The 11676-nt window shown below is 36.4% G+C and overlaps 1 protein-coding gene across 1 annotated transcript; it reads left to right on the top strand.

Annotated features, from left to right (window-relative positions):
* Positions 1-7332: 7332 nt before the first annotated feature.
* fzd7b (frizzled class receptor 7b) lies at positions 7333-11408 on the top strand. The gene is made up of 2 exons (XM_051112056.1): positions 7333-7760; positions 9025-11408. Exon 2 carries the CDS (start codon positions 9032-9034, stop codon positions 10688-10690), a length of 1659 nt encoding a protein of 552 aa, XP_050968013.1. The 5' UTR covers positions 7333-7760; positions 9025-9031; the 3' UTR covers positions 10691-11408.
* The last annotated feature ends 268 nt before the right edge of the window (positions 11409-11676 follow it).

Below are 11676 nucleotides of genomic sequence, written 5' to 3'. Positions count from 1 at the left end.
CACATTGTTGGTATGCAATTTAATATGCAGAGTATAAATAATAATAAAAAAGCAGCACAAAAAACCTAATTCATTAGGCCTGTCAGTCGATTAAAATTTTTAATCTAATTAATTACATGATGTGTCGATTATTTAAAGCTATTTTTGTGTTAAATGAGAAAGTATCAAGTACACTGTAAAAAACAATTTGTTGAGTCAACTTAAAATAATTTGTAACCTGGCTGCCTTCAAATTTTAAGTTCAGTCAACTCAAAAAAAAAGTTTATTCAACTTGAAATGTTACATTATACTAAGTGACAACTTAGATATTTGAGTTGAATCAACTTAAAATTTTAAGGCAGCTGGGTTACTTACCCATCTGTTAAGTTTATCAAACACAAATATCTAAGTTGTTACTTAGTACAACTTAACATTTGAAGTTGACTAAATAAACTTATTTTAGTTGACTGAACTTAAAATTTTAAGGCAGCAGGGTAACAAATTATTTTAAACTGACTCAACAAATTGTGTCTTGACATTACAAATTGTAGCTTTAGACAGAAATATTTTATTTGATTCAACATACAATTTATTACACACAAACATTTAGGCTGCAACGGCATACTGTAATGTTAACATAAAATCTGAGAAACATCTCAGTATTTTTTGTTCATATAATAAAAGTCATGGTAACCAAAACAGCTTTGTTACCAACAGTCTTCAAAATACTTTCTTTTATGTTCCACAAAAGAGAGGTTTGAAACGACATGAGGGTGAGTTGACAGAACATTGACAGAATTTGTATTTTTTGGTGGGGTGAACTATCCATTTAATGTTTTTATGATGTTATTTTATTTTATTTATTTATTAATTTATGCAATGATACTCTAAATAAGAAACGAAATCTGCCAGCAGGTGGCGGTAAAATGTCTTTATGAGTCATTTATTCATTCATTCGATTCGCTCAAACTGCTGATTCATTCATTGATGCACACGATTCGTTCCAAACGCGGATTCATTCGGAAAATAAACACTGCTGTGTTGCTTGGAGACGTGCAACAATTCTGCTGTGGCTTCAAAGTTAATATGCTTTGTGCAAAATTTGGAAAAACACATTATATAATGTTTAAAATATAATACAATATCAACTTATTATTTACTGAACTGTTGTATGAAATCATATTTAAGCTTGTGATCAAGACAAAATCAGCACTCATATGTCATATTGCTCGTGCTGTCAGTGTGATATCGTGTGATATGTGATATATAGGCTATATAAATATTAGATAAAGCACATAAAGGGGGATTTTTGCACCAATATCTTGATTTTTGGGGCATAACTGCATTTATGGAGTTGTTACCCTGCATCTGTATGAAATATAATGTGTGACCCTGGACCACAAAACCAGTCATAAGGGTAAATTTTTCGAAATTGAGCGTTATATATCATCTGAAAGCTGAATAAACAAGTTTTTTTTTGTTAGGATGGGACAATATTTGGCCAAGATATGACTATTTGAATATATGGAATCTGAGGGTGCAAAAAAATCAAAATATTGAGAAAATCACTTTTAAAGTTGTCCAATATAATATATTACTAATCAAAAATTAAATTTTGATATATATTTAAAGTAGGAATTCTACTAAATATCTTCATGAAACATGATCTTTACTTAATTTCCTAATGATTTTTGCCATAAAAGAAAAATCAATAATTTTGACCCATGCAATGTATTTTTGGCTATTGCTACAAATATACCCCAGCGACTTAAGACTGGTTTTGTGGTCCAGGGTCACATGTGATGTACAGGTCTGGGGGAGGGGCCAGCGCATTAACTGCGTTAAAATATTTTAATCGCGTTATTTTTTCATAACTAATTAAGGTAACGAGTTAAATGGACAGCCATAAAATTCATTAAAAAAACGTTCAACAACACTGCACAAAAAATAACAAATGTCCATATTATTTAATCCACAGAGAAAAAATTAATTCACAGCAAAAATGGCACTGAAAGTCACATAAATAATAATAATTCAATAATTACTAATTATATTTAATTATATATTTAATTTTAATTATTACAAAATAATTTCTCTGGATTTTATATTTATTTTTCAAACTGATTAAATCTAACCATTTGAAATAAAAGAATAACGCACAGTGTGTTTTAGAAAAAATGTCAGCATGGGTCCAAAAATGCCTCTAAAAATCAACTCCAGGGGGAAAATATTACCCCTTAATAATAATGAAAAAATCTGAATCCATTAGATTGTGTCTAAGCACTAAGTAATCTGTGGTCAGCTTTGGGCCAACTGGAGCGCTACTCTTTCCTGCATTCCTTCTTGCACTCACCCCTGCTTCGCTCTGAGCCAGATTTTTAACATAACCACCAATTTAGAATGAACCTTCCCTGCCTTCAGTCAGCAGAGAGCCAGCCATTGATGAAGTGTATCAGCAGCAGGACTGTGTACATCTATTTTTCCTCCATTTGAGAGAAGATTACCATTTGAGCGCCGACCAAGTCAAATGTATACCAACCCATTAGCGGTGCTGTACACAGACACAATGTTGCATGAGGTGTTTTTTCCTAAAATGGAGCTGCCTGGCTAACTGTGTTTGACTTTCCTGGTCTGTTCTCACTCGGACTCAAGCGAGGAAATGAATTAAAGGTTTTAACAATGACTGAAAAGCACCCCAGAAACAGCTGCACATTATGAAACACCTATTAACATTCTTTTGTTAAGTAAGTGAGTATCGGAGAGAAAGAGAGATTGAGGGAGAGACGGTCACATGGATAGATAGGCACACACTGAAGTATTATTCTGTTGAATATTTTCCCCCATGTTAGTTTAGTCACCAGTTGCAAAGATATTGCTGTACAGCAATGAAAGCTGGGATTATTGAGGATCAGGTGAGTTGATAAGTTAATGAGCGGCTTAATTCAGAAAACATTCTTACTACGGCAATCATGTGAGAATTTGATCTTTAAATGACTTTTCCATGACCTATCTTCTAAGCAATCTGACTTTTGGACCTAATTAACAAATGAAAAAGCCAAAAAATACCACACACTGTAAAATATATATGGTTAAATTTATGGAAAAAACCGGCAGCTGTGGCTGCCAGAAATTCATCATAAAAAAGTAATGTGACAGTGTTTCCGGTATTATGGGAAGCCTGTTTATTTTACAACTTACAACTATATATGTGACCCTGGACCACAAAACCAGTCTTAAGTAGAATAAAACTGGCATATTTTGTAGCAAAAGCCAACAATACACTGTATAGGTCAAAATTATCGATTTTTCTTTTATGCAAAAATTCATTAGGATATTCAGTAAAGATCATGTTCCATGAAGATATTTTGTAAATTTCCTACCGTAAATATATTAAAACCTAATTTTTGATTAGTAATATGCATTGCTAAGAACTTAATTTGGACAACTTTAAAGGTGATTTTCTCAGTATTTTGATTTTTTTGCACCCTCAGATTCCAGATTTTCAAATAGTTGTATCTCAGCCAAATATTGTCCTATCCTAACATGCATCAATGGAAAGCTTATTTATTCAGCTTTTTTATTTCAAAAAGTTGACCCTTATGACTGGTTTTGTGGTCCAGGGTCACATATTTCATTAGGTGATGTACACATGCCAATCTACTTAAACTACCAATCTGTTTTTTTCTTCTTCTTTTTTTTTACCTTTAAAATGTAATATGTAGTCTGAGGTGGCCATACAAATTCGTACAACTTTACTTGTACAATTTTGTACAATTTCTGTGAAAGGTAGGTTTCAGGGGCGGGGTTAGGGGTGGTCCTTTGTACGAATTCCTATGAATTAGGTCATACATTTAGCCACCTTGTAAAATATGTACAATTTGCTGTGAGATCGGGTTGGGAATAACACCATCAGGGTAACATACATGACATTAAAAAAATGCAAAAACATTAACTAAATAACTGAAGATTTAACACAAAACAGTCTAATGTACATTACTGTTAACAAAAATGAGAAAAAATTATTTATACAAAATATAATCATATGCACGGAAGCCAGTTTCCGCCACTGAATTAAAAATAAAATAAGGTAATTCTGACTCACAATTCTGACTTTCTTTCTCGCAATTGTGAGTTTACATCTCGCAATTCTGCATTTTTCCTCAAAATTGTGGGATATAAACTTGCAATTGCGAGTTATAACGTCAGAACTACGAGATATAACCTCACAAATCTGACTTCTTCCTCTTCCTCTTATTGTGTGAAAAACACTGCAAAAACTGATTTTCTTACTTAGTGTTTTTGTCTTATTTTCTAGTATAAATATCTAAACATTCTTGAGTCAAGATGCATTTACTTGACAAGTAAAATCACTTTTAATATTAAGTCTTGGGAAAACAAGATCAAAAATTTTGTTTGTTTTTGCTTAAAACAAGCAAAAATATCTGCCAGTGGGTTAAGAAAAACAATCTTAATTTAAAGGCTAAACAAGATTATTTTTCTCTCTCCAAGACTCTCCAAATCTTTTTACTTGAAAAGTAAATTAATCTGAATGTAAAAATTTTTAGATATTTATACTGGAAAACAAGACAAAAATACTAAGAAAATCATTTTTTTCCAATGTTTTTCGCAAATTGTGAATTATAGTCAGAATTGCGCAACATTAACTCTCAATTCTGAGAAATAAAGTCAGAATTGCAAGATATAAACTCACAATTGCAACTTTTTTTCTCAGAAATGCAGGTTTATATATTGCAATTCTGACTTTCTAACACACAAATGGGGAGTTTTTAAGTCAGAATTGTGAGATATAAACTCATAATTCTGAGAACGTATCAGCAACTCAGTTTATATCATGCAATTCTGACTTTAAAACTCGCAACTGCGTGTTTATATCATGCAATTCTGAGGAAAAAGTCAGAATTGTGAGATAAAAAGTTGCAATAACCTTTTTTTTTATTCAGTGGTGGAAACAGGCTTCCATATATATATGACGTGTCATGCTTCTAGGAATGTTCTTCTTTTTCAAAGTACATTTTATAGTCATTCTTAGTTTTTTAATTTGCAAAAAAATAAGTTAAACATGAATGTTAAAAAAATGTTAAACCATTTATAACTTTTCACTGTATGTGGTAATTTACAGTCAACCAATAAACAGGTTTTATTGGTTTTTAGCTTATATATAATTACAAACATTTTATTGTGGTGGAGATTTACAATGACTTTACCCAAGACTCCATATTTAGAGACCAGAATATCACAGAAACTTGGGTGTGTCTCTTTTGATTTGGGTCAGTAAGCAAACACCCTAGCAACCACTTAGCAACAAGTTTAGTTTTGCAAGCATATTCTTTCTTTAGAAATGTAAATATCTAGTTACATTGTTCTCCCATTTATCTATTGTGGCCCCCATGGAAATACAGTGGACACTCAAGCTATAATCTGGAGTCAGACTAGATTACTGTTACACCCATTTCACACTGGACACAGCAACATTTAGAGTGTGTAAGAAAAAAACAGGTTTTGGCTTAGTTTTCCTAGTTTTTCATACTTTAGAAAGTAATGACTGAAAAGTAGTTTGACCAATAGCGTGCAGGCATTGTACTTAATCAATCATGGCGTGCAAGAAGGTGGGAAATACAGAGAATGGTTAAAGCAATGCATATACACATAGGCCTACATACAGTATAATGCACAATGACCGAAGAGAGCATGTCAATAGGAAAATCCCAGACATTTTAGTCAATACCGACCAGGACTTTGACCCTCAGCTTGAGAAATCATTTTTTCAAAGCTTGCCTTTTGTTAAATATAATTATTTCCCTGTTCGTTACATTTCTTTGGTTGTTATTTTAAGCTAAACAGATGTATCTCACCTCTCTCACACAGCAAAAGAAAACCAAATGCTTCTTTGGCACCATGAAAGCCACAATTCAGTGTTAGGAACGACAAATTGTTGTCAGAGAGTGTGTGTGAGAGGAAAGAATTGAGAAAGAAAGGAGATAAACGTTGCAGTAATTAGGTGTCAGGTTTAGCTGAAAGTCTTTTCAAACTAGAATACTGATATAATGTTTCTTATAGCCTGGCGTAAGATCAAAAACAATTAGCTTCACATCAATGTATTCTCAAATGTTAACTTTTATTAAAAGATCTGCCGAAAAGCATTTGCTTTCCTCTATTTAAACTCGAAGCACACAGACTGTTTTCAGATGTAAGTCCAAACTGCTGCTAGCAAGATCCACGAATCAGTTTGAAGTGATATTGAAGGTCTGGTCAAACGCTAAGAATTTGCGTAATTAATTCACAAGAAAGTAAGAGATAAGGAATGCAGACAGATGGAGAAAATATTCTGGTGAATGTGAAAGAGAGACAAATGTTTGTATAATAGCCATTGGATCCAGATATCTTTCTCAAGAGATGTGGATAAGCAAAAATAACAGACATAATGATAAACATATCTTTAAAATCATTAAGTTTATTTACATTCTGATTGCTATCGATTCATTTTTGCTTTTGAGAACAGGCACATGTCTGTGCTATTCAATTAAAGGTGCACCAAAACTATTTAAAGCATGACTGAAAAAAAATGTTTTGAATGATACTCTCTTAACAGCATCTGTTATATGCCTTGCTTTTAGCTTAGACAGTTTTAGAGGTTCAGTTTTAGTGTATCGCCCTATGCGTTTGTCCTGGTTTCATCATCAGATGTATCTCTGGCTGTATAAATTGACAGTGCTCACATACCATTGAGATTTATCCACATCTCCAAGCTCAAACATCGCTATAAATATGGCCATTGCAGCAGGAATATGTCGCTGGTTTGGCCAGCGATTTCTCATAAACAGATTTCTCATTTTGCAAAAAACACACATGCATGGGCTTTCTGCCCATTTCCAGGTTACAAATCACCAGGCTTAACTTTTCACAAGTTGAATGTCCTCTTATATTTGTTTGAGAGTAATAATTCAGTCCAGCTCCCACTTCATCACCAAATGGCTTTATGATCTATGTGGCAGAAATCACATTCAGTTGAGGAGTCACTGCTATAAATCCATTAGTTTTACTATGCAAACATGTACTTCTAAAGTTCTTGCACCAGAATCTCAGATTGCTAAAAAAAAAAAGATTGTCCCTCCACATATGACCCATTTTTGAAGACGTTTTAAATCACTGTAGCAGCAAAGTATTCACTTTGAACTGGAGAGTTATTACACTCCTTAAGTTCGGGCCCCAAGATTCCAATACATATTCATACATTTTAAAATAAATTAAAACATCTAGGAGAAGACACTACAATCCCACCCTTTTCTGAAATATTCCTTCCGATCCAATAAGGAACGCTGCGCTAAGAAAAACACATCTTCCCATTGGTCGGAAGGTAGGAGGTTTCAAGGCGCCCCGCGGAGAAGCGCTAGGAGCCGTGAATGAAGGGCTGCTTGAAACCGTTTTATCATTACTGTGCGGCAATGTGGAGTCAGCGTATCAACTTTACAGAGATAGAGCTGCAGATTCAACAGGAGTGGCGGAGAAAGTTTCTTACATTGTGTTGTAAGGGAGAGGAGGGCCGAGCTCAAAAGGAGGCAGATGTTTTGGGATTCTGATGATGAAATATGTGGAGTAGTCTCGAAAAAGGGGTCATGAATACCTGAACGCAAAACTCCGAACTGGAGGATAGTTTGTGATTCGCCTTGTAGCCTACGAGTGGTCGGACACGTCTGGAGTTCCAGATCGGCTTGGAGGAATATCACATTGTAGCACAAGTTTCGCGGAACACGAAAATTCTAGTAAGTTTACATTTGTTTGTGTTCGGTTTCCATGCGACAATGGATGAAGTTTAACTCTCCTAGTAGAGTTTTACTTGTGTGTGACGACTTAGTTTTAGTCTGTGAAACATTCCTTTGTTTAAAAGTTTCCAGAAATTCGTTTTTGCATTTTTCTTTTCTTACAGCTACTGTACATTTTATGTTTTGTATTATTTTCTTGTAACTATGCAATCCAATAGTAACTTTTATCTTGGTCGGTTTCACTAGTAATTGTTCTTTAGAGACTAACACTTATGCCAATAGTGTGACTAGTGTTTCACTAGTACTTAATCATTGCATGCTAGTAGTTGTACATTTCTTGCTGTTCACTAACTTTACCATTGTTTCTGATCACAAATTGTACATTTTACTATCGAATTCTATGGGGTTGTCTTAAATTAACTTGCTCACTAGTTACCATTGCTTTATACTTCTCATATGTAATGACTAGCCGAAACGGCTACTTTTATAATTACAACAAAAATTGTACTAGCAAGATTAGTTACTGAAAGGTGTGTCTATTTAGTTACTGCTAAGAAAACTGGAATAGATGCTAGTAGCTGTTTGAATGGTTACAAGTACTAGTGCCTAATGAAGAGTACTAGTAAAACTAGAATAGGCACTGCTAACACATATTCTTGTCTGAAGTTAACAGTTGATTTATATGTGACCCTGGACTACAAAACCAGTCATAATTCACACATGGGTATATTTGTAGCAATGGCCAACAATAAATTGTATGGGTTAAATTATTTATTTTTCTTTTATGCCAAAAATCATTGGGATATTAAGTAAAAATCATGTTCCATGAAGATTTTTTTTCAATTTCCTACCATAAACATATCAAAACTTAATTTTTGATTATTAATATGCATTGCTAAGAACTTTATTTGGACTGCTTTAAAGGCTTTTTTTCCCCCTCACTTATTAGATTTTTTTGCACCCTCAGATTACAGATTTTCTCAACCAAATATTGTCCTATCCTAACAAACCATACATCAATGGGAAGACTATTTATTCAGCTTTCAGATGACCCTTACGACTGGTTTTGTGGTCCATGGTCGCATATTAGTAGTTGATACACTTCCAGTAAGAAGTGTAAAAGAACTGTTGCTTGCTTACATTTGATGGTGACTAACTGAATAGACAGTTTAGAGAAGAAATAGTATTTCTTAAAGATACTAGTCACTTGTAGTTAAAATAACTACTATAAATGATCAAAATTTTCCACATCTGTGTTTTCTAGATAATCAATGATGGCGGTACGGGAAGTCAGTCTATGCCTCGTATTCATCACAACGCTTCTGCTTAGACTGTCTTCCGCCCAGTATCATGGAGAGAAGGGCATCTCCGTCCCAGAGCACGGCTTCTGCCAACCCATATCTATCCCACTGTGCACAGACATCCAATATAACCAAACCATCATGCCAAACCTTCTGGGACACACCAACCAGGAGGACGCAGGACTGGAGGTGCACCAGTTCTACCCTCTGGTCAAAGTCCAGTGTTCTCAAGATTTAAAGTTTTTCCTCTGTTCCATGTATGCGCCGGTGTGTACAGTCCTAGAACAGGCAATCCCACCCTGTCGCTCTCTCTGCGAGCGTGCAAGACAAGGGTGCGAGGCCCTCATGAACAAGTTCGGCTTCCAGTGGCCCGAACGACTCCGCTGTGAGAACTTTCCAGTACACGGCTCTGGAGAAATCTGCGTGGGACAGAACAAATCTGACCCTGATATCCCGACAACAGACCCCACGCCGTATATCCCGGACCCGTTCACCCCACGCATGCATTCGCCACGACTAAGTCAGGCTTTCACATGCCCTCTTCAACTCACAGTCCCTTCCTACCTCAACTACCAGTTTTTGGGGGCGAAAAACTGCGGCGCCCCTTGCGAGCACAAACAGCCGCACGGCCTGATGTACTTTAAGGAGGAAGAGGTGCGATTCGGACGGCTCTGGGTGGGAATCTGGGCTATTTTGTGCTGTGTGAGTACTCTGTTCACGGTTCTCACTTACCTTGTGGATATGCGCCGATTCCGTTACCCAGAGCGCCCTATCATCTTTCTCTCCGGGTGTTACTTCATGGTGGCAGTGGCTTATGCAGCCGGGTTTTTGCTGGAGGATAAAGTAGTCTGCATTGACAAGTTCAGGGATGACGCTTATAGGACAGTGGCTCAAGGGACTAAAAAGGAGGGGTGCACCATTCTCTTCATGATCCTGTATTTCTTTGGCATGGCCAGCTCAATCTGGTGGGTGATCTTGTCTCTCACATGGTTCCTATCTGCTGGAATGAAATGGGGCCATGAAGCTATAGAAGCCAACTCTCAATATTTCCACCTAGCGGCATGGGCCGTCCCGGCTGTGAAGACCATAACCATCCTCGCTTTGGGACAAGTGGATGGCGACCTTCTGACCGGCGTATGCTATGTGGGCATCTACAACGTTGACGCCCTACGTGGATTCGTTCTCGCCCCTCTCTTCGTTTACCTCTTCATCGGAACGTCTTTTCTTCTGGCTGGATTTGTCTCGTTGTTCCGCATCCGTACTATTATGAAGCATGATGGCACCAAAACAGAAAAGCTAGAGAAGCTAATGGTGCGCATCGGCGTTTTCAGCGTCCTCTACACCGTTCCGGCTACCATCGTCATCGCGTGTTATTTCTACGAGCAAGCGTTTCGTGAACAATGGGAGAAAACCTGGCACATGCAGACGTGCAAGCGCTTTGCCGTGCCGTGCCCGGCCAACAACTTTGCGCCCATGACGCCGGATTTCACTGTGTTTATGATCAAGTACCTCATGACTATGATTGTAGGAATCACGTCAGGATTCTGGATCTGGTCTGGAAAAACTCTACAGTCCTGGCGCAAGTTTTACAAGCGGCTGGGCAACAACCAGGGCGAGACGACAGTGTGAACTGAACTTTGTGAGAAATAAAGGTCAATATTGAACAGGTCACATGCTACGTTGAACCATGCTGATGGTAAAAGACACTGCTGTGGGAGCCCAGCATGATGCTTTTCTCATTTAAAAAGTGCCCAACACTGAAAGCACAACTCCAAAGAACATGCATTTCTCCAATGGACTGAATTTCAAAATGTTTTTAAACTTTAAGCCTTGGAAACCCTAATTATTAAGATGGCAGAACTCTTATTTTTAATGATGACTTCGGTTATCAGGAGTACATATGCCATGTTTTCTTCACCCCGGGCGGCTAAAAATGTCTGCGTTTAGTCCTGTGCCTTGCAGGAGTGATCAATTCCTGTCACTGAATGAATGTCTCTTTTGTTTTTACCACATTTTTGGTCATTTTCTCATAGATTACATATTTAGTATTTGATTGCACATGGCCATTTATTTAGATTTTAGAACTAGTTCAATTTAATGTTCTTCGGTCATGAGTTGCTTATTCATCCATGTTGCCATATCAAGCCAGGTCTCATGAAGTAATTTAATATTCTGCCATTTTAAAGGCCTTAGCATTGTGAAAAAGTGACTGACAGGATGAAAAATGTTTGTTACCATATTTCATTATTTGTAAATATCACATTTCTGTCAAAAGATGTATGATGTATTTAAGCAGATGAATTTTGTTTAAGGCCTTTTTCAATTTCACTTAATAAAGTGATTAGATTTTTAAAAAAAGCGCATTTGGCTTGATTTTCGTTTGCACAAATGGCGGCTCGTGTCGATGTCCTGACGACACTTTGATATTTCCCCCCAAAACAGTTGTTAGCAAGTAGTTGAAACTGATAGCCGCATAATTTACTACAACAACAACAGACCTCAAGTGAGTGGCCCTCCATGTGTCTCGAGTCCATTAATGGCTTCAGTCTGTAGGATGAATCTAAGAGGGGACAAAGACAGAATAAGGGTGAACAAAAGAATCAAGGAGGACTGTA

The sequence above is a fragment of the Labeo rohita genome, chromosome 6 (assembly GCF_022985175.1).
Source record: "Labeo rohita strain BAU-BD-2019 chromosome 6, IGBB_LRoh.1.0, whole genome shotgun sequence".
NCBI classification, from domain to species: domain Eukaryota; kingdom Metazoa; phylum Chordata; class Actinopteri; order Cypriniformes; family Cyprinidae; genus Labeo; species Labeo rohita.
This window is presented reverse-complemented; position numbering and strand designations above follow the sequence as displayed.